The 23,316-nt window shown below is 35.5% G+C and overlaps 1 protein-coding gene across 7 annotated transcripts in view; it reads left to right on the top strand.

Moving 5' to 3' along the window:
• Positions 1-23,316, top strand: part of OSBPL9 (oxysterol binding protein like 9) — a 168,396-nt gene that overhangs the window by 114,110 nt on the left and 30,970 nt on the right. For 5 of the 7 annotated variants that reach the window (XM_027108572.1, XM_027108571.1, XM_027108573.1 and 2 more), the window contains 4 exons: positions 9,902-9,997; positions 10,665-10,712; positions 11,707-11,736; positions 12,611-12,661. In XM_027108572.1, coding sequence (XP_026964373.1) covers positions 9,902-9,997; positions 10,665-10,712; positions 11,707-11,736; positions 12,611-12,661 — 225 coding nt within the window. Of the gene's footprint in view, positions 1-5,000; positions 5,070-9,901; positions 9,998-10,664; positions 10,713-11,706; positions 11,737-12,610; positions 12,662-23,316 lie in introns of all 7 variants that reach the window. The other 2 variants (XM_027108570.1, XM_027108569.1) reach the window with 1 other exon arrangement.

Below are 23,316 nucleotides of genomic sequence, written 5' to 3'. Positions count from 1 at the left end.
CCCTAATGAAACTTAAAAGCTTTTGCACAGCAAAGGAAACCATAAACAAGACGAGAAGACAACCCTCAGAATGGGAGAAAATATTTGCAAATGAAGCAACTAACAGAGGATTAATCTCCAAAATATACAGGCAGCTCATGCAGCTCAATATCAAAAAAACAAACAACCCAATCCAAAAATGGGCTGAAGACCTAAATAGACATTTCTCCAAAGAAGATATACAGATTGCCAACAAACACATGAAAGGATGCTCAACATCACTAATCATTAGAGAAATGTAAATCAAAACCACAACGAGGTGTCACCTCACCTCACACCGGTCAGAATGGCCATCATCAAACAATCTACAAACAATAAGTGCTGGAGAAGATGTGGAGAAAAGGGAACCCTCTTGCACTGTTGGTGGGAATGTAAATTGATCTAGCCACTATGGAGAACAGTATGGAGGTTCCTTTAAAAACTAAAAATAGAATTACCATATGACCCAGCAATCCCACTACTGGGCATATACCCTGAGAAAACCATAATTCAGGAAGAGTCATGTACCACAATGTTCACTGCAGCACTATTTGCAATAGCCAGGACATGGAAGCAACCTAAGTGTCCATGGACAGATGAATGGATAAAGAAGGTGTGGCACGTATATACAATGGAATATTACTCAGCCATAAAAAGAAACGAAACTGAGTTATTTGTAGTGAGGTGGATGGACCTAGAGTCTGTCATACAGAGTGAAGTAAGTCAGAAAGAGAAAAACAAATACCGTATGCTAACACATATATATGGAATCTTAAAAAAAAAAAGTCCTGGTGAACCTAGTGGCAGGACAGGAATAAAGATGCAGATGTAGAGAATGGACTTGAGGACACGGGGAGGGGGAGGGGTAAGCTGGGACGAAGTGAGAGAGTGTCATGGACATATATACACTACCAAATGTAAAATAGCTAGCTAGTGGGAAGAAGCCGCATAGCACAGGGAGATCAGCTCAGTGCTTTGTGACCACCTAGAGGGGTGGGATGGGGAGGGTGGGAGGGAGACACAGGAGGGAGGAGATATGGGGATATATGTATACGTATAGCTGATTCACTTTGTTATACAGCAGAAACTAACACACCATTGTAAAGCAATTACACTCCAGTAAAGATGTTTAAAAAAAAAAATGCTGTGAAGCTGAATGACAGGCAGTAATCTGAGGTTGGGAAGGGGAAGAATGTATTTTTTGCATCCCCTCTAGTAAGCAGCTCAGAGCTTATTTAAGATCCTGGAATGACTTAACCCAAGACTTTTAATTTTAAAAAAGATACTGTCAGTAGCCTGACCCACCAGTATATGAAAAAGAAAAGCTTTGGCTGATTGCCGAAACCACGTGGTCAAACAGTGCTTTGTTGGGGGGGGTCATGTAATAGGTGTTTTTGTTTTTTATGAGTTTGCTTTTTTGAATGTTGACTCATGACCATGGAATTGGCAGGAAGGATGTGGGAAGAAAATTAGGTATTCTGCTTTGCTTTACTGGCCATTTTTCTTCTCAGCATTTATTCCAGTATAGCGGTGATTGCTAATTTTCAAGTGCATGGGTTTTTTTGTTTTTTGTTTTTGCTAGTTCGTACTTTATCTGTAAATAATGTTATAAGCTTTTTATGCTGTATTTTATTTTGCTTGGAAAGGTGTATCTGAGCAGCTTCAGCATTGCCAAATTTACTCTCTCAAGTCATTTTAGGGTTTGGTAGATAATTTTAAAATAATAATGCTGATGATTTTGCAAGCTAAAACAGTTATAAAATTTTTGAATCATATTTATAACCTGCACAGTTTCTGAATCCTTTTACATAAAGTTTTTGAATTTAAGTAAATAGATACTTTTAAAAATCAGACGTTATGAATGTATAAAGTAAAAATTAAGAGTCCCTGTCTTAATGCCCCTCTTTCTCAATTGCACTCCCTAGGAATAACATCTGCATCTCATGTGTTTTGTTTCATGTGTTTTATTTCAGGTGTGTGTGTGTGCTGTGCATGTGTGTGAATAAAATAACTTTTCAAAATGTAACTTCTTTATTGTTCATGTCTCTATTTATCTAGAATAAGGTATGCCCTCAACCACTATTAATTGACGTGAATTCTGGTGTTTATTTTACTTTTGTAATTTGCTTTCTACATTCAGAGGCTGTAAACTATTTCAGTTTAGATTTTTTTTAAAGTAATTTGCTGCATTCTGAAATCTCGAGGCAATCCTGTATGCCTTCCAGACTTTTATATCTCTAAAATGCTAGTTACAACCTTTATAGAGAGAGAGAACATATATTGTCCAAACTGGGGCACTTTGAGAGTGAAGGAGGCTGCTAATAATTTTGTTGATACAACAGACATAACTAGGGATATCCCAGACAAACTAGGTAATGGTCACGCAGTTTACAAACTTCAGGTTTTTGTTTGTTTTATTTACTTTTGGCAATAACTTTTCGTATGACTTCAATATTTTTTATATTTATTATGTATTTATTTTTGGCTGCGTTGGGTCTTCGTTGCTGCGCATGGGGCTTTCTCTAGTTGTGGTGAGCGGGGGCTACTTTGTTACAGTGTGTGGGCTTCTCATTGTGGTGGCCTCTCGTTGCGGAGCACGGGCTCTAGGCGCGCTGGCTTCAGTAGTTGTGGCACGTGGGCTCAGTAGTGTGGCTCACAGGCTGTAGAGTGCCGGCTCAGTAGTTGTGATGCATGGGCCTAGTTGCTCCGCGGCATGTGGTATCCTCCCAGACCAGGGCTCGAACCCATGTCCCCAGCCTTGGCAGGTGGATTCTTAACCACTGCACCACCAGGGAAGCTCCATGTGACTTTACTGAATAAATTGGGAGAGTCATTTGGAAAGACAAGCTGTCAGTGAGTTAAATAGAGGAAAACGGTACAAAATCCCAAACCTTGCCTGTGCAGTTGTTTGAGTAGCCAAATCACTTTATGGAATCAATATAAGTGTTTTGTTCTGTAAGTCAAAAGGTTACCTAACGCTGCCAGTATTAGATGAAGAGAGATCACGAAGAGTAAGCAGTTGTGCTAAGAGTTATAATAAAGCTAAGGAATTTTGGCACCCATGTCTCTACCTGATTCCTGTTTGACAAGGCAGCTGTTTTCTGTCCCAAGTATATGAGCAATTCAGATTTGTGTTGTTTTTTGTTTTAAGAGAAGCTATTTTCTTTGTAAATTTAAAGGTAAAAACAATTTTATTTTTCAAAGAACTAACGGATTTTCAAAAATCAGATTATTTTATGGAAAAGGGGGGCTTTCTTTATATTGTTTGACTCTTTGGTACCAAGGTAATAATTGAGTACAGTTTACCTTTTGTGGTTCAGGCATAATACCTGATACTTTTCTGAACATCTTATAGGGAATTTTGTTTTTGATCTGTTTTGCAAGACTGTATTTTATCACTTGTTTGTTCTTCATACCTTTTTTATTACTATTTATTTTCTTGAGTTCATCAGCTTACTGTTTGTATTCCTTTTTTAAAGGAATGTTAAATACAGTTTAACCTACGCTTGTATCCTTTTCTTGATTATACTTCTCTATTAAAATTGCGTATGTTTTGTGTATTACCTAGTTGTTAATTCATTTTGTTTTTAATCCATCAAATATTCATTGAGGACCTTTTCTGTCTGTTAGGCACTAGTTTAGGGCCTTGGATACAGTGGTGAATCCTGGTTATTTTCAATTCCACATTGTGGAGAGGAAATAGAACACCCACTACTGTGTTACTTTATGCATATTCTTTCATTTCATCTATCCAACAACTTTGAGTGGTTTATTATTGTGTTCATCCCTGGATAAGGAAAAGGATGTAGAGAAGGTAACTTGGCCAGATCATGTAGGTAATTGGTTAGGGACTTGCAGATTCAGGATTTAAAACTAGATCAGTCTGACCTTAAAGCTGGTGTTCATTTTTGGTATACTGGGCTCCTTCAGGCATTTTTTAGATTAAATTTTAGTCTCTTATGCCATGAATTCTTTTCAAATATCATTGTGATTTAATAGAGAAGTGTAATGGATTTGAAATCGAAGGGCTGGGTTGAAATCTCAATTTAAAAAAAACCCAGCTGGATGATTTGGGAAAGCACTTATGAAATAGGGTTAATATCTATCTACCTTACTATGTATGTTATAATAATGAAATAAATAATATAAAGTATCTAGCAGAGGACCTAATATTCTGGGAAAAAAATTACTATACTGTGCATCCGTGGTGAATCCATGGTGTTAGAACTGCTCATTTAGAACTATGGAAAAAGGCCTTATCTTTTTTGGCATTCTTGGGGTACCTAAGCAGTTGTTGATAAGATAGCTATAGCTACCATTTTGATAATAGAGACCCTATTTTGGAGCCTTAGATTATCAGGACATTGACTTAGATGGAAAATACCTTCCTGAAGTTACATCGGAGTAAAAAGTTTAGTAATAGGCTCAATTTTATGGACGTTTTTGAATTGATAATCTTTACTCCAAATGAATTGGTAGTTGAGTGTTCCTTAGCGTTAAAAATAGGGGAAATTCTTACTCTCATAACTTTTCTATATCTCTAAATTCTGTTTTCCTTTAGCTGAAGTGAGTAAACCTCGGAGACAGCAGATTATAAATGTTTCCAAATTTTCAGTAATCCAAGGAAATCACATGTTAGTATACCCCACATAAAATCATGGTCTTACTAATATTTTTGGTTTCTTTAATATACTTTTTTCATCATTAAAGCAACTTTTGAGTCATTTGGTAAGGAGACAAAATGGTGTTATTTCTCAAAAAACTTAATTTGCTAATAAATTTCTAAGGAACAGAAAAGCCATTAAGTTTGGCATAATGTTTATTTATCTGTTTATTTTTCAACTTGCCACTTGCTGCTCATGTACCTACTTTTCCTCTGTATAGCTACAGATGTTTCTCTTATAGTTCCTTTAATTAATTATTGATGTCAGACGCACAGCATAGTAACTTTCTATTCTCTCTTTTCCTTACCTTTATGGAAGATCAGTACCACACTTGCTTTTTTCCAGTCTTCTGGTATCTCTCCAGTTCTTGAATTTTCAAAAATAATTGTAAGTGATTCAATTGTAAGTATGCCCTATACTTCTTTCATTGGATGAAAGCGTATCTGTGATGCATGTCATCTCAAATAGCTAATTGTGAACATAAACTTTCCAAATACTCTTATATTTAATCAAAACAACATTTCTGCAGAGTTTTTATGATTTTATTTATAGGGTGTGTATTTTTCTAATTTTTAAAAATCACCTACTTTTGTCTGGATTTATGCCATTTATTTTTCATTAGGAGTCTTGTTTTCTTTGGTGTTTTTCCCTTGTTAACTTTTTAAGCTGTTATTCCCTTTTACAGTTCTACTACTGTTAACTTATTTTGTTTTCTTGTTATTCTGAACTTTTCTATGAGACTTATGTGGAATAATTTCTGTATTTCTCTCTTCACAACATATTTTTATTATATACTATTTTGTCCTGTATAGGAGGAAGCACTGAGTGTAGGGTACTTAGTCCTTTAAGTTTTTGCTGTGAAATAAGATTTGATATGAAAATGATTACTCATTTGTGAATTTCTTTTTACAGTGTTATTCAGCCATAGCCATTCCTGTTCTGCATTTTTCTTCTCAGTTCCTTAAATTACTCATAACTTTCTTATTTCCTGATTCTGACCTCAAGACCTTAAACCACCTTTTCCCACCTTACCTCCACTATTCATTACTCTTCCTCTGTCAGCAGGAATTACTTTAAAAGCTTTTACTCCTTGCCTCAAAAATTGCCTCTTGTACTGTTTTACTAAGAGTGTCTCTCCAAAGTAGCTACATATGAAGTATAATTCATATGTACTTCAGAAAGTATTAAAGACATCCCTTTTAATACTCTTCTTTTTAATGGCGGTAAAGTATTCAGTTATGTGTATGTATAAAGTATAAATAGTGTTTAATGTCCTGATTAAAGTATTGATAGAAATTCATTTAATTTTGCTGACATTTGTTAGCTTTGAAGTACCTTCTGAGAAAAGTGATGCTGTTCAACATAAGTATTAGAAAGATAGTAGGAAGTACATACAGTTTTGAGGCAGTTTAATATTCTTCTATCATTCTAGATAGTTTTGAAATTCCCCTTAAATTGGGCCAAATGTCTGTCTCTATATATACATATACATATATATATTTAATCTGGATACATAGGTCTTGACTGATACAGAATTATGTGTTACTCTTGACTTCATATACATACTTTAGCTTTCTTTAATTAGCAAATTACTCTTGCAAACTGAGACTGTTTTGTTTTTTAGCATACTCACCACTTAAGTGGGGGTTTTTTCTTTACATAGATTTCTAAATTTATGGTTTAATTTCTATTGAGTTTCTTCTAGTTTAACTTTTTTTACATCACAGACCATTTTATCTCTATTTCTCTATAATCGTCATGTTTAATTTAAACTTTAAATGAATTCATACAGAAATCATCAAGTTAGAACTATGGATCATCAATATAGTAAACTAGGGAGCAGCAACCTCTTTGGTCCCGATTGCCAAAAATGCAACATAACCAGTTGCTACTGCAGGACAAAAGAGAAGGAAAGAAAGGGAGTGAGGGAGTAAAAAAATAGAAGGAGAAAGAGAACAGAAAGGCAGGGGAAATATAGGGAGACGTGGTCATGGAGAAGAGTGGTATCATGGCATCAGCAGTTGCCAGAAGCTACAATCAGTGCAACACACATTCACTCAACAATGAGCTAGCCTGGAGTCGAGGTGCAGGGGTATAGTGCTGAATGAATGGCAGTTCCTGCCCTCGTGGAGTTTATAATCCTTCAGAGAAGTCAATCAATTAAATATTTAATTATGATAAAATGTGATAAGTGTTAGATAAAAAGGCAAGTACAGAGTAGTAGAATGTACATCTGCTTGACTCCCAACTAGCTTGTTCTCAAGAGCTAAGTGTCACCCTAAGAAGTATGAAGTCACACTGTTTTAAAGGGTCTGCCTGTTCTGAGTTCTTTTCAAAGGAAGACAAACCACTCAACATGGTAGAGGACTGTATTCTATTTTTATGACCTGTTTTGAAACAAAATTCCATTAAAAAGGATATGAATATGTATAGTGCCTTGTATCTTAAATGTTTAATGGAAAGAGGAATAGTTATGACTTTAAAGGGATTTTGTGAAATAGTTTATGTTAGGAGGTATTGAGTTCCTTTTCTCTTGAGATACTCAGGTAAAGACTAGATGACTTTAAAGGACATTATAAAAGTAATTTATATGAGTGGGAGGCTGGACTAGGTGGCCTTGATTCTGTGTACTGAGTCACAATATGTAGTGAAAACTTATATTTTCTTCTAGTGTATTATTCTTACAAGACTTGAGAAAACAGTTTAATTACTGTCAGTTGCTCGTCCACGGTAATAATAAATGCATACATGTTATTTTATTGATTTAAGATGGGAAACTATATATGTAGATTTTATTTTAAAGTATACCAAAGACTTATGGGTTACTGTGCAAGGGAGTTTTAGGCCCGTTCTGGGACTTTAAGCTAATAACTGTTGTTACAAACCTCCCATTATACATTACATAAAGAAAAATGGATTGTTGAGTAGATCTTTGACTTGGATGTTACAACGTGTGGTGTTTTAAGGGTAAAGGACCATTGTAGAAGATGATATCTAGGGGGAGGAAGGTCTGACAAAAGAGCCAAGGTGAGGTTCACATGATTATAGAAACATCAAAGAGTTGTTTTAGACTTAATTTCAGATCTCAGTAATATAAATCTAATTTTTTCCATTTATTTATTGGATTTTTAATCGGATATAGTGACTTGTTCAGAAGGATATATTAATTAGATTTCTATAGTGGTAGTTCTAAATGGATTCAGAAGAGGGAAAATTCTTGAAGATCACTTTTTCTCATTTAGATCCTTCACCTTTATACTCATTTATGAATGTGCCATTGACCTTTTTAGTATTTAGCAAGAACAATGTATTTAGCTGATTTTAACTGGGTTTTATAGTTAAATTATTGATAGTTATGTTATATTGCCCTGTGAAACAAAACAAAAAGCCAAGCAGTCCTTCCAATTTTCCTGTGGTACAGTAACATTGAAAAGAAATCACTCCCTACTTTCTTAGTACAGTACTGTGGTATCTCTGGGATGTGATGGATTTTATCCTTTCTTTTCCACATCTTTTATTATCATACTCTACATTAGTAAATGTTTCTAAAAGGATGTCTTTGGGGTTATCTTTAAGAATGAAGATGTTTAACTACAATTTTATAAATATATCTGGATTTTACTTATATTGCTTATTATGATTTTTCTTTCTTAAACTTTGTTTTTACATGACATCTCTCATTGGAAAGGGGTTTTTCAATACTCATTTCAAGCAGTTTCTCAACATGTATGTAAAAATAAAAAGCAGTTTTTTTGCCTTTGAATTTGAAAAACAAAATGCATTACAAGATTAGTTGTGGACTTAGGTTTTTAATACTTTGATTAAGAATTTGAATTTTAGTTTGGGAAGAACAGCAATAGTACTAGTAGTAATTGACAGTGTTAGTAATTATAGTCTTTAGTAGAGGTCGTAGCTGCCACACTAATAATAGTAGGAGGAGGATGCCTGTATTTGGCAGGTAAGAAAATCGTTTAGAGAGACGCAATATCTTGGTAGTGGCTGAGCTGCAATTAGAAACCAGGTTTGCCAACCCATTGTTTTTTCCATAATACTATACTGTCTCAATCTGATGTTTGAGATCATGGCTGTGAAAGTGCTTTAATAATGATAAAGTGTTAGGCAAAGATGAGGTGTTGGTTTAATATAAAATGAACTCTGGCCTCAGTTGACTAAAATGGGGAATGTGAAATGATCAGCACGTTTTGGCAAAAGGCAGGAGAGATAAAACAATTGAAAGTCAAGTATGGTATGTTGAAGCACTATATTTCACCCATTTAGTACAGAGTTTTGTGGTTGGGTTGTGATTGTGACAATAGTGGTTCCCAACCCTTATTTCCCTGTTTAACTCCATGACTTCTGGGCATGCAGATATGGCAAGATGATAGCCTTGTTCAATCTCAGACTATTTTGTCTTTTATACTCAAGATTGATGTATTTTTCAGTTAAAGATGATTAAGAACTCAAAACTTTCTTTGGAATAAAGTTAAAACATAGGAATCCCGTGCTCTTGGAACTTAAAATTTTTAGCGTACAAAAAGTAGGACATGCAAATGCTGGACTGTTAAACTGAGAAATAAGTGGGCCCTCTAAATAAATAAACATTTACACCATGTCCAGAGTGTAGTGTTCATGCCAAGGGTGAAAATGAGTAGGGAACTTAGACAGAAGTGTTGTCACTTTCACTTAGGGAGGACCCTCTTAGAGGAGATGAGAATTTTGAGTTTTCGTGTTTTTTTAAAAAAAATAAGGGAGGAGGAGGAAAACATCAGAGCTAATGGGGTAGTTTAGGGAACAGGAGAACTAAATAGTGGGAATATGAAGTTGAGATTAAGGGACTGGAGGATTGAACTGAACAAAAAGTAGGAGGGAAACAGGAGGTAATCTAGGTTGTTTTGTATATGTACCTTTAGCTAAATTACTGTTGCTTTGGAGCCCATTATGGGGCTTTTGGGAGAGAAGAAAATGATTCTGAAAAAGCAGGATAAATTCTAATTTGAACAGCAGCGTATGTAATTGATGAACAGGGAACAGTGCTAGAAGTTCATGAAGGAGATTGATGTACCACTATTCTTAGAGAATTTAGATAATTTAAATAGACCTATTATTTATGTAAAAGTACTATTTTTAATTTAGAAAAGTGAGATGTCATGTATGAAGGGTGAAGTATCTTTTGTACTATTAGACATTGCTGGGATTTATTGCAGTTTTTTTCCCTCTAGGGTTTGGATTCAGGATTTGTTCCTAGTGTCCAAGACTTTGATAAGAAACTTACAGAGGCTGATGCTTACCTACAAATCTTGATAGAACAGTTAAAGGTATGGCATTTGATTATATATTGAATTTATATAAAGAGCTTGATTTTGAGTAAAAATAGTTGCTTGATGTTACTTTACAACCCTTACTGGTTTTTCAGTAGTTTTTAAGCTAACCTAAACATAATTAGAAGAAAATAAGACAAGATTAGATTCATATTTTGTTTAAAAGTTGTGTGAAACTGGTAAATTTTAAGTGGCTTGATTTCTAAGGCCATTTTTCATTTTGGGGGAGTTGGGGGATTGAGAGCGTTTACTTCTCTACTTCCTTTATCATTATTAAAATTGTCTCCTTCAACTCCCACTTTAAAATTAATTACAAGCAAAGCTCCTGGAAAGAACAAGGAATGTTGATAAACTTGGGTGACAAGGCAGAAAAAACTTAGGTTTGAACTGATATTTTAAGTTCTTAAAGTCATATGTTTTCTTTTGCTTGTAATTGTACCAGAGTAATTGATCTTGACTGTTTAAAATAGTTCAATAGAATCTGACTTGATAACAATGCCTTGAAAAAATGCGTGTTATCTTGTATTTTAGTAAACATTAATTATACATTTAATGCGTGTATAAACCATCCCTGGAAGAAATATGTTTGCTTTTCTTTGCTTAGTAAATGTGTACTATGTAGTAAAGGCTTGATACTATAATCATTTTTTTCTTGATCCTGTAGCTTTTTGATGACAAACTTCAAAACTGCAAAGATGATGAACAGAGAAAGGTAACTTCTATAATCATGATTTTGACTTTAAAGTTTTTGAAACCAAGAGCCTTTTGGAGAAGTAATAGAAGGACCTCGGTGTTTTGACTACTATAATAGTACTGTTGACCTGTTATGATAGTATGCCATATAGATTTCAAGTGGAGTTTTCTGGTGAATTTCTGGTATGGTTTCATAATTGAACAAAAGAGTAACAGAAAATTTTATTATGATACCCTTTTTGTAAGTACCGCCTTTAGGAATAAGTTCTTTCTCTTCAAGTACCATATGTTGAAGATTGAAAGTTATTTTATTAAATTTACATGTGGTCACTTCAGATATTAATAAAGCAACCAGCAAAATTTTCAAAATAAACCAGAAGCCATGCATGAGGGAACAAAATGAATGTTGCTTTAATTATAGTTCCTCCCTTTGGGTTTCTGACAACTACTTTGTAGTTTGAATATTGTTTTCTTTTATCAATTAACATTTTTCTTCTCCTTGACTAGATTTCCTGATGCAGCATCATTTATTTTTTTGCATTTCTGTTAACCATAGCCTTGCATTTCTCTCTTTTACACTTGGTAATAGTAGTAACTCATGTTTAGCACACCTTCTTAGTTTTGGAATTTAGTCTCATGTCATTTTTTAAACAACTTTGCAAAGTTTAAGGTGATTCTAAAATAAGCATTTTAAAATCACATAGTGAATCCTATAGAGAAAACAAAAATTGTTTTCAGGTAAGGGATAAGAATGTTTTATATCATCCTTACAAATCTTGAATTGAATCACATGAATTTTATTTGAGGATGTAATCCATAAAATGTCTGAATTTTTTATTTAAATGTTTGATTTAAATTAAAAAGTTTAACCAAAAGCACTCCCCAACCTGCCTGAACTGATTTAGAGTAATGAGTACATTTTGGTAAAATTCTTTAAATGACAAACCAGTAAAAAACAACAACGATACCTCTTTGTGTTTCTGATAATTTCTGTTTAAATTTATTTTTCACAGAAAATTGAAACTCTCAAAGAGACAACAAATGTAAGTTATATGTTTGATAAACTCTGGCTTTGCATTAGAAAGTGCTGTAAAATGTTTCTGTTTTAAGCTGCTATTATTAATAAGAGCAGTTGAGTTTTTAATTTTTATGCATTTTTACAAGGGTGTTTAAGAATTGTATTATCATCTAAAGGAATTTAAGTGAATAGAATAATCCCTTTAATTGGATTGACTTCGTGTGCCATTTTATCTGTTTCTGGTCTTGTCTGTTTGAGACACTTGGATAAAATGTTTCATCCATGCACAATGTATATTCTTTTTTATAATTATATATTATATATAATATTATATATAATTATAATTATATATATATTATAATATTATAATATAATTAATAATATTGTGATTTGAGTTTTCTGATGTACTGACCTTCTGACATTATATAATGGGCTACTGATAAGATTTGTATTTTGATAAAAGCATTTTAAAAACAGACATGGTAGTATACCAGGTTCACCAATATTTTAATAGGATCCTTTACTCTTGATAATTCCATGAAAGTCTTGAATAGACAGACGTTTTAGGAATTTACATTGGGATTGCCTGCTGACGATCTAAGAATTTGGAAGTTAATCAAATTCACATCACTTTATGTTTGAACTGGTGAAAGACCCTTTAGATGTTATTCAGTATAAATTAACAATTTTTTGGTATTTCCAAACAATTCATAGAATTGCTAATGATAATTTCATTTGACACTATCAGCATGTTAGAACCCAGTGGAAATCCAGAGAGGGTATTTTTTATGTAGAATAGACTTAAACCCTGTATATTTGAACTGACTTTTATATTTTAAGTTTTAGCATTGTATGGCCATTTGGGGCAAGATCCTAAAATCAGTGTTTTGTTTTTATAGAGCATGGTAGAATCAATTAAACACTGCATTGTGTTGCTGCAGATCGCTAAAGTAAGTAAATTTTATTTTTGATTACTTTCGTTTAATGGGATTTTAATATATGGCCTTTTTCTTTAATAGCCAAAATACTCAGTTCTGAAATATATTACCTTTCTACTGTAAATTTAAGTTATAGTTTGGCGTTACTGGTGCTATTGAAAAACCATTATGTTTACATGTTACCTTGCCAGCCTGTGCTTGTTTTTGATAAGGTCATTTGTGATGGTGGCTGGGAAGGAGGGGAGCACATTTGAATGACTCACCCTTTCCATTGTCACTGCTTGAAATAGGGACATACTTTGCAAAACCTTTCACAAAAAAAGTTTTTCTTAGGAAAAAAGGAATTTAAATTTTAGCAGAGTTGGTTTTTTCGTCCATAATGAAGAGTACAATAGAGATGTGTTTTTTTAAATTGTTTTTTACATATTTTTTCTAGTACTGAACTATTGGGTTGGCCAAAAGTTTCGTTCATTTTTTTCCATAAGATGTCTCTAGTAGCACTTAGTTGTCTTTTAACTTCATTCAGAACAATTTTGTGGGCTTCCCTGGTGGCGCAGTGGTTGAGAGTCCGCCTGCTGATGCAGGGGACATGGGTTCGTGCCCCGGTCCGGGAAGATCCCACATGCCGCGGAGGGGCTGGGCCCGTGAGCCATGGCCGCTGAGCCTGCGCGTCCGGAACCTGTGCTCTGCAACGGGAGAGGTCACAACAGTGAGAGGCCCGCGTACCGCAAAACAAACAAACAAAAAAACACCCAATTTTGTTAGATTGACGTAACAGCTGTCATATCAGCGTGCGTTTAAAAAAAGACTCATCAAAATTGTTGCATTTTGTGTAGTCATTTTAATATTAAAGATGGAAGAAAAAAAGCAACATTTTCACCATACTGTGCTTTATTATCTCAAGAAACGTAAAAACACTGCCAAAATGCAAAAAAAGATCTGTGCAGTGTATGGAGAAGGTGCTGTGACTAATCAAACGTGTGTGTCAAAAGTGGTTTGCAAAGTTTTGTGCTAGAGATTTCTTGCTGGACGATGCTCCACAGTCGGGTAGACCAGTTGAAGTTGATAGCGATCAAATCGAGACATTAATTGAGAACACTCAATGTTATACCACGTGGGAGAAAGCCGACATACTCAAAATGTCCAAATCAAGCGGTGAAAATCATTTGCACCAGCTTGGTTATGTTAATCGCGTTGACATTTGGGTTCCACATAAGTTAAGCGAAGAAAACCTTCTTGACCATATTTCCGCATGCGATTCTCTACTTAAACGTAATGAAAACATTCTGTTTTTAAAACAAATTTTGACGGGCGATGAGAAGTGGATACTGTACAATAACGTGGAACGGAAGAGATCGTGGGGCAAGCGAAATGAACTACCACCAACCACACCAAAGGCCAGTTTTCATCCAGAGAAGGTGATATTGTGTATATGGTGGGATTGGAAGGGAGTCCTCTATTATGAGCTCCTTGTGGAAAACGAAACGATTCATTCCAACAAGTACTGCTCCCAGTTAGACCAACTGAAAGCAGCACTTGATGAAAAGTGTCCAGAATTAGTCAACAGAAAACACATAATCTTCCATCAGGATAATGCAAGACTGCATGTTGTTTCTTTGATGACCAGGCAAAAACTGGTACAGTTTGGCTGGGAAGTTCTGATTCATCCGCCGTATTCACCAGACATTGCACCTGCGGATTTCCATTTATTTCGGTCTTTCCAAAATTCTCTTAATGGAAAAAATTCCAACTCCCTGGAAGACTGTAAAAGGCACCTGGAACAGTTCTTTGCTCAAAAAGATAAAAAGTTTTGGGAAGATGGAATTATGAAGTTGCCTGAAAAATGGCAGAAGGTAGTGGAAAAAAACGGTGAATATGTTGTTCAATAAAGTTCTCGGTGAAAATGAAAAATGTGTCTTTTATATTTACTTAAAAAACTGAAAAATTTTTGGCCAACCCAATACATTATAAACCACTGCTTTGATTACTGTTCCTTATTCATGGAATAAAAACATTTTGGATTATTGTGGTTGGTTAACTATTTCATGGATATTGCCTGCTTTTCTGAAAAATTTTGGTGTATTCAACCTAAATATGTACTTTATTGCATGACATTTTGAGAAACAAGAATTTAGTGTTTAATAAGTGTTTATTAAGTGTTTAATAAGTGTTTAATAATTTAGTGTTTAAATAAGTATTAAAAAATGTTTCTTCCATTGACTGTATCTCTGTATTTCTAGCCAGTGGCTAGAAGCAGGTGGGCAGCCAATTCAGCAACCAGTTTTGGAAATGATGTTTGAGTTTTTAATTATTTGGCCTATTTTACTTATTCAATTGCATATATTTGTTTGCCTAATAATGGACACTATTTTCCTAGCATTGTTAATGACACAATAGTATAGAAAAATGCATTTGTGCTTAGATAGTATGGATATTCAACTTGTAAGTTTAGGGGTGAGGGGAAGTATCATTTTCTTTTGAGGCCAGATTCAGTATTAAAGTGTCAGAACTTAAGGGCCAGATGGTCTGGGTTTGAATCCTTGTTCCACTGCTTGAGCAAGTTCATTTTCTAGGTATTTTTGACCACTATGCCTGATTTCCTATGTATGTGTCTAAATTCTTCCATCTATTTTTGTGGATCAGAATACATTCTAAAGCTTAAGAAGGGAGTATAGGGTTGGAGGCACAGAAGGGGTAAGGGTTATATTTTGGTTTTCTTTACTATGAAATTACATGGGTGGGTTGGGGCCACCTACAGTTACCCAGAAGCTTATATACAGGTAACCAGTAAACTATATTAAGCCCAGTGTGAGTAGATAGGTATTTTAGGGATTCAACAGTGCCTTCTCTAGAAGATTGAGGAAGTAGAAGAGTTGATAGTGTTTAGGCCTATTTGGATCATCTATACAAATCAATCAGGTCTTTAGATAGTTGTAAAACAGGGCAGCCTAGCCTCTTTCAGTAGCTCACCATTTAGCCACCCAACAAGAACATTTTTGATGTTCTGTCTTTGGAATGAGTTACAATTGAAGTTACTAAAACTTCTTTCTAGAAATTTCTGCAGTTAAGTCAGTACCTGCTACCTGTCTGTTTTAGCCCAGCTTAATAGACCTGCATTTCAAGGTCCTTCAGAATGGGTAACATGGATCAAGTAAATGGAGTTTGGCTTTTTAATTTTTTCCAGAAGGAATTTCATTGTTAAGGCTTTTTATGTACAGATACATGCCTCAAATTATATATATATGTACCCTATATGAACTCTTTGTGTATTTTTAAACAATTTAAATGTAAATCAGACCATGTCACTTGCCTGCTCAAATCCCCTTATTGGTTTCCTACCTCCCTTGGAATGGAATCTAAGTTACTTAACCATAACTTCACGTCATTTGAGCCGTCACTACTCCCTCACCTCACCTTGCTTGATCACACCATTCTAACAACATCGGCCTGTTTTCTTTTTCTCAGGCCAAGCTTTTTCTGCTTCAGGGATTTGTATTTGCTTTCCCCTCTGCCTAGAAGGCATTTCTTCCAGACTTCCAGGGTTCACACCCTCACTTTATTCAAATTTCTATCCACATGAAATCTCTTTGGAGAGATCTTGCTGACCACTCTATCTAAAATAATCTCTACTCTCCCAGTAGTTTCTTTTTCTTCATGGTCTTGCATCCTTAGCCAGATTTACGTGGTATCCTGTTTATTGTCTGTCTATACCTGACTGTAATCTCCATGAGGACTTTGTCTTAGAATGCTTGCACTGCCATAACAAAACACTGCAGACTGAGTGGCTTTAACGACAGAAATTTATTTTCTCACAGTTTTGGAGGCTAGAAGTCCAAGATCAAGGTTCCTGTTGATTTGGTTTCTGGTGAGGACTTTCTTCCTGGCTTGTAGACAGCCACCTTCTCACCATGTCCTTACAGGACCTTTCCTTGGTGGTACACACTGAGAGTGAGCATGAATGAGAGCTCTCTTGTGTCGCTTCTTAGAAAGACACTTACTGGATTGGGCCCCCACCCTTAGGACCTTATTTAATCTTAATTTACTTCCTTTACTCCAAATACAGTCACACTGGGGTTAGGGCTTCATTGTCTGAATTGGGGTGGGGGGGCCCACAAACATTCACTCCATAACACCACTGTATCCTCAATGCCTAGAACAGTTGCCTGCCACAAAGTAGGAGCCTGATAAATAATTGTGAATTTTGAATGAATTTTTAACACATAATTTTTAATAGTTGCATGGTTTAGTATTTCCACTATATGTATAATTTTTTAAATTTATCATCCTTATGAATTAATTTTTGCATAATCAGTCAATCTGTGATTAAGATATACAGTTTTTAAATAATAGTGAGAGGCAGCATTACATTTTTGAGTATGGACTTTGGAGCCAGATGGTCTGGGTTTGAATCCTTGTTCCACTGCTTGAGCAAGTTTATTTATCCTCCCTGTGCTTTGGTTTTCTCCTATATAATAGGAATAATAATAGTATCTGTACTCTTGATGATAGTGTGAAACTTAAATGAATTAGTGTTTGTAATGCTCTTAGTACCAAGCATATAATTAGTCCTAAATAATTGTTAAATTAAAAAAACTTTTTATTAGGACATAAATTTTAAAGCCACAGAATGGCATGTTGGTAAAATTTTGAGAGCTTCCATCTAACACTGATGGGAATATAAATTGTTTTAGTTACTTTGGAAGATTATTCTGCCCTGGCAGGTTAATAAGATTTTGGAATCAGCTACTTTTAGAAGATGTATTGTCATCTGAGACCCCACAGGGATGTGGGCCCCCAAAAAAGAAAGAATGTAGCTAATTTGATACCTTTCTTGTTTTGGGTTGATTTAGTTTTAGGTTCTTAGAGGCAGCATGCTATAGGTAGGATTTTAAGCTCCTTCCAGTTTTTTGAGTCTTTGATTTTAATTCTCATTCCCCAAAGCTTCCCACCTGCCTAAATGATTAGTGCATTGGTTCCCAAAGTTTGCTGCACATTAGAATCACCTGGGAATCTTTTAACAATTCTGATGCATGACTCCCATTCCCATACATTCTTGTTGTAGTTGCTGTGGTGTGTCACCTGGGCATTGGGGTTTTTCAACTCTCAGGTTGATTCTGATGTGTAAGTAGCAAAGTTTGGGCACCACTTGGTTATTGGGATTTTCAGGTAAGCTGTGTTAGCTCAGATGACTTCATTGTTCCTTTGTACCATAGATAGAGACAGCACTGTTCCATTCACAGGGAATTGCAGAGGAAATGAGGAGGGGAGGGAGCAGAGTGAAGGTAATCTGGGAGACCCCTGCAGCTGGGGACTTGACCAGTTTTCTTCATTAAGATTAGGTGATATAACCAGATGTCACAACTTACATAAGCAAAGGAAATTAATTTTAATAATGTATTTTATTTAACTCATTATATCCAAAATAATACCATTTCAACATGTAATCAATATGAAAATTCATTCATTAATGAGATACTTCATTTTCTCTCCCTCTCTCCCTCCCCCCACTGCCCCCACCCCACCCCCGCACTAAGTCATCACTATCCTGGGTGTATTTTGCACTTTGAATTAGCCACATTCAGGTGCTCAATAGCAACATGTGACTAGTGGCTTCTAAACTGGACTTCCCAAGTCTAGATTATCGTTTTAGAACAGAGTTGTCTGACCATAGATACTTTTAAACTAGAATGTATGTTTAAGTTATCCTTGGATCCCAGGTTCTCTCCCTAGAATGTTTTTCTGCATAGACTTTTTGTTTATATCAGTATTCATTAATTTCTCATCAGACTTTTTTTAAACCAGGTTTATTGATATATAATTTACATACCATAAAGTTCACTCATTTAAAGTTTATACTTTAGTGGTTTTTAGTATATTTACAGAGTTGTGCGGCCAATCACCATAATATAATTTTAGCACGTTTTTATCACCCCAAAAAGAAACACTATACATATGAAGAAGTCATTCCCTATACCTCTCTCCCTCACTTACCCTTGCCCCTGCCTTTCCTCCAATCCCTGGCAACTACTAATCTATTTTCTGTCTCTAGACTTGCCTATTCTAGACATTTCATATATTTAGGATCATACAATATGTGGTATTTTGTGACTGGCTTCTTTCACTTAGCATAATGTTTTCAAGGTTAGTCCATGTTGTAGCATGTATCCGGACTTAATTCTTTTTTATTGCTGAATAATATTCCTTTGAATGATATACCACATTTTGTTTATCCATTCATCAGTTGATGAACATTTGGGTTGGTTTCTTTTTTTTTTTTTTTTTTTTTTTTCGGTACGCAGACCTCCCACTGTTGTGGCCTCTCCCATTGTGGAGCACAGGCTCCAGACATGCAGGCTCAGCGGCCATGGCTCACGGGCCCAGCCGCTCCGCGACATGTGGGATCTTCCCGGACCGGGGCATGAACCCATGTCCCCTGCATCGGCAGGTGGACTCTCAACCACTGCACCACCAGGGAAGGCCTGTTTTCATTTTTTGACCATTATGAATAATGCTGCTATGAACACTTGCATATGATGTTTTTGTGCGGGGACGCATGTTTTCATTTCTCTTAAGTGTATACCTAGGAGTGGAGTTACTGGGTAACATGGTAACTCTATGTTTAACTTTTTGAAAAACTGCTAAACTACTTTTCAAAGCAGCTGCACATAACATTTCCACTCATAATGTGTAAGGGTTCTTTTTTTTTTAACATCTTTATTGGAGTATAATTGCTTTACAATGTTGTGTTAGTTTCTGCTGTATAACGAACTGAATCAGCTATACGTATACATATATCCCCACATCCCCTCCCTCTTGCGTCTCCCTCCCTCCCACCCTCCCTATCCCACCCCTCTAGGTGGTCACAAAGCACCAAGCTGATCTCCCTGTGCCATGCGGCTGCTTCCCACTAGCTACCTGTTTTACGTTCGGTAGTGTATATACGTCCATGCCACTCTCTCCCTTCATCCCAGCTTCCCCTTCCCCCTGCCCACGCCCTCAAGTCCATCCTCTACGTCTTGTGTAAGGGTTCTATTTGCCCCACATCCTCACCAGCATTCGTGATTGTCTTTCTGATTATAGCCATTCTAGTGGTTTTCATTTGCATTTCTTCTGGAGAAATGTCTATTCACATTCTTTGCCCTTATTTTATTTATTTATTTATTTTTAAGTCTTTATTGAATTTGTCACAACATTGCCTCTGCTTCATACCTTGGCCTCCTGGCCGCAGGGCATGTGGGATCTCAGCTCGCTGACCAGGGATCGCACCCACACCCCCACACTGGACCGCCAGGGAAGTGCCATGTCCATTTTTCTAGTTGGGGTTTTTAATCTTACTATTGAGTTGTAGGAGTGATTTTATATATTCTGGATACAAGCCGTATCAGATATATGACTTGCAGATTTTTCTTCAAGTCTGTGGGTTGTCTTTTTACTTTCTTGATAGTGTCCTGAGAAGCATGCCTATTTTAAATTTTGATGAAATCCAGTTTATCAGTCTTCTATTGCTTTTGCCTTTGGTGGCTTTCCTGAGAAATCGTTGCCTAATCCTAAACAACAAAGATTTATTCCTGTATTTTCTTTCGAGAGTTTTGTAGTTTTTGCTCTTACATTTAATTTAATGTATGGTCCACTTTGAGTTAATCTTTGTGGTGTGAGGTATAGATCCAGGTTCATTTTTTGGCATGTGGTTATCCAGTTGTCCCAGTCCCGTTTGTTGAATCTCATCAAACTTGAATTAGAAATTTTCTTTCATCACCATAGCATATTTATTTTTTATTTCATGTAATAAGTACATGTATAGGTCCATAATTAAGAGAGCTTTCATTAGACTACATTGCCTTATTAGAAAGATAGGAATATATTTCATGTATCTTACTGGTAGGCATGGTTTTAAAATACCGAAGTCTATAATTCTGGTCAAAAGTCTTCTCAAATTATGTTGTACTGATGTTTTTGTTACTATCATATTTCCAGATCTCAGTCATGCTTGTTTGTTCAAAGAAGAGAGAATAGCCATTGTGTTAAGGAATGAGGGACTTGTAACCAGATAAACATATGTTATAATCTAAGTGGGAAGTAGCATTAGACCCTTTCTTTATTTAATTAACATAATTCAAATTGAAATCAGTTGGATCTCTGGTTTAGTAGTACTTGAGATTTAGCTTTAGCTGACCCTGATAAAAGGCAACTTGCGGTTTACTTACAAAACAAAAACAATAAAAAGTTTTAAAAAGAAAGATGGAGGGGGGGGGATGCGTGTAATACGCCTTTTAAAATAAGAGAACAAAATTCCTGAAGTTCATGATGGGAATGGATTGGTAGTAAGGCATTTAATAGTGTGGGTTTGTCTAGATTTGACTCTGCCTTAAAAGATAAACCACAGCAGTAACAAAAATAATAAACCCTGACTTAAAATACCCTGTAGATAGCATGTACTATTAATTGAGAATATTTTATGGGAAAAATTGTCAGATATTTAAGTTTATTTTTTCTTCCAGTTTTATTGAGACATAATAGACAGCACTGTGTAAGCTTAAAGTGTATAACGATTTGACTTACTACATCATGAAATGATTATCACAGTAGGTTTAGTGAACATCCATTATGTCCTATAAATACAAAATCAAAGAAATAGAAAAGAAATTTTTGTCCTGTGATGAGAACTCTTAGGATTTACTCTCTTAACCACTTTCATATATAACACACAGCAGTGTTCATTATATGTACCATGTTGTACATCGCATCCCTAGTACTTACTTATCTTAAAACTGGATATTTAAGTTTATTTTAAATTATACCAGAAGTAGAAGTGGTGGTTTTCTTAGATAATATAATGTACTGTATCAGTAATGTATTGCTGTATAACAAACCAACCTAAACTAACTGTCTTAAAATAGCAGCAGTCATTTATTTTGCTCACAAATCGCAGTTTGGTTAGGCCTCATGACTTATTTCTGTTTCATGCAGTGCCACCTGTGGTGGCTTGATTGCAGGGGCAGGGGTGTATGTGTTGAGATGGGGGGGCCAAAGGATCCACTTTCAAGATGGCTCACTCACATGCCTGGGAAGTTGAGCTGGGGACCTAGGTGCTCCTCCGTATAGTTCTCTTTCCAGCTGCTTGGCCTTTCTCACAGTGTGGGAAGAAAACAAGGTAGAAATTTGTGGCATTTCCATGACCTGGTCTCAGAAGTCACACATAGTCACTTCTGCTATGTTTATTGGTTAGGGACAGTCACAGAGTTTCAAGGATAGGGGCCATGAACTCTACCTCTTGTTGGGATCATTTTTGGGAAATTTAATCTACCACATGTATTTCTTTCCACTTATTGCCACTTACATATATTTCTTTCTAAGAAATTCTTTGGAAAAGTCCATTTTAGAAATTAGAAATTTAGAAATTAATGGGGAAAACTAAAAGTAAATTAAAATATCATCTGAACAAGAAACTTTAAAATTTCTCTTTCTGTGTAGTTCTCAAGATTTTATTTTCAACTGTTGTCTATTAAAAATTACTGAAACTTTGGATATTGTAAATATATAGTTAATTCAGTTGTGTAAATCCCAACATGAAATATGGACTTATCAAAATGCTTTTATTCTCAAGGATATGCAAAGGATATGCACTGTGTTGGCAGTTTGCAAGACCACCCCTAGGTTTGGTGATTTGCTTGGAAGGCACAGTTTGTAGTTGTACTCACAGCTATGATTTATCACAGCAACGTATCCAAAGTAAAACCAGCAAAGGAAAAAGGCACATGGGGCAAAATCCAGAGGAAACTAAGGCCCAAGCTTCCGAGAATCTTCTCCCAGTGGGATCATACAGGGTGTGCTTAATTCCTCCAGCAACAGATTGTGACAGCACTTGTGAAATGTCTACCAGGGAAGCTCATTAGAGACTCAACACCTAAGGTTTTTTATTGGGGTTTTTGTCATGTAAGCACTGTTTACCTAGCACTTACCAAGCAAGAGTCCAGATTTCCAAAAGGAAAGCTGGTCTTCAGCATAAACCATTTTGTTTGCTTAAACAGATTAGGTGCAGTGAGCTGCCCTTATGATAGTGAGGTGGTGGGAACCCTCCTAAAATCCAAGTTCCCAGACACCAAGCCAACGGCCAACTTTGTAGGCAGGCTTTTCTGAGGATAGCTATTTCAGGCCTGCTATGTTAATTCTTAAAAAAAAAAAATTATCCCCAAATCTTTAAATTGCTCTTGGTTGTCCCTTCAATCTGTAGATTTCTGAGTAAACTCTGTAGTTAAAGAAAGAAAAAGTTATGTATAAATGATATACAACTTGGCTGTAAACCAAGACCAAATACTGGTTTCTATTAAAACTTGAAAGCTTCTTGATAGTATGGAGTTAAAACTTTAAACAGTTTTAAGTTAAATATATTGTCTGTGTAATACTAATAGATTATAGTTACAGGAACAGATATGTTTGGTAACTTTCCACCACCTTCTTCCTTAAGTACATCCTTGGAGAAGAGAGGCAAGGCAAAATATCAATAGCATATTAGTTAAGACCTTGAATTCTGGAGCTAGACTATATGTATTGGACTAGACACTGTAGACTAGACTAGACACTCTCTCTGTCTCAGTTTTCTCATCCAATGGGGATGATAATAGTACATGCTTTATAGAGTTGTCAGTGGAACAAGTGAATTAATAATA

The sequence above is a fragment of the Aethalodelphis obliquidens genome, unplaced genomic scaffold (genome assembly GCF_003676395.1).
Source record: "Aethalodelphis obliquidens isolate GAN/ISIS:26980383/991018 unplaced genomic scaffold, ASM367639v1 scaffold9, whole genome shotgun sequence".
NCBI lineage: Eukaryota > Metazoa > Chordata > Mammalia > Artiodactyla > Delphinidae > Aethalodelphis > Aethalodelphis obliquidens.
Note: the sequence above shows the minus strand (reverse complement) of the source record. Positions and strands in the feature narration are given on the sequence as shown.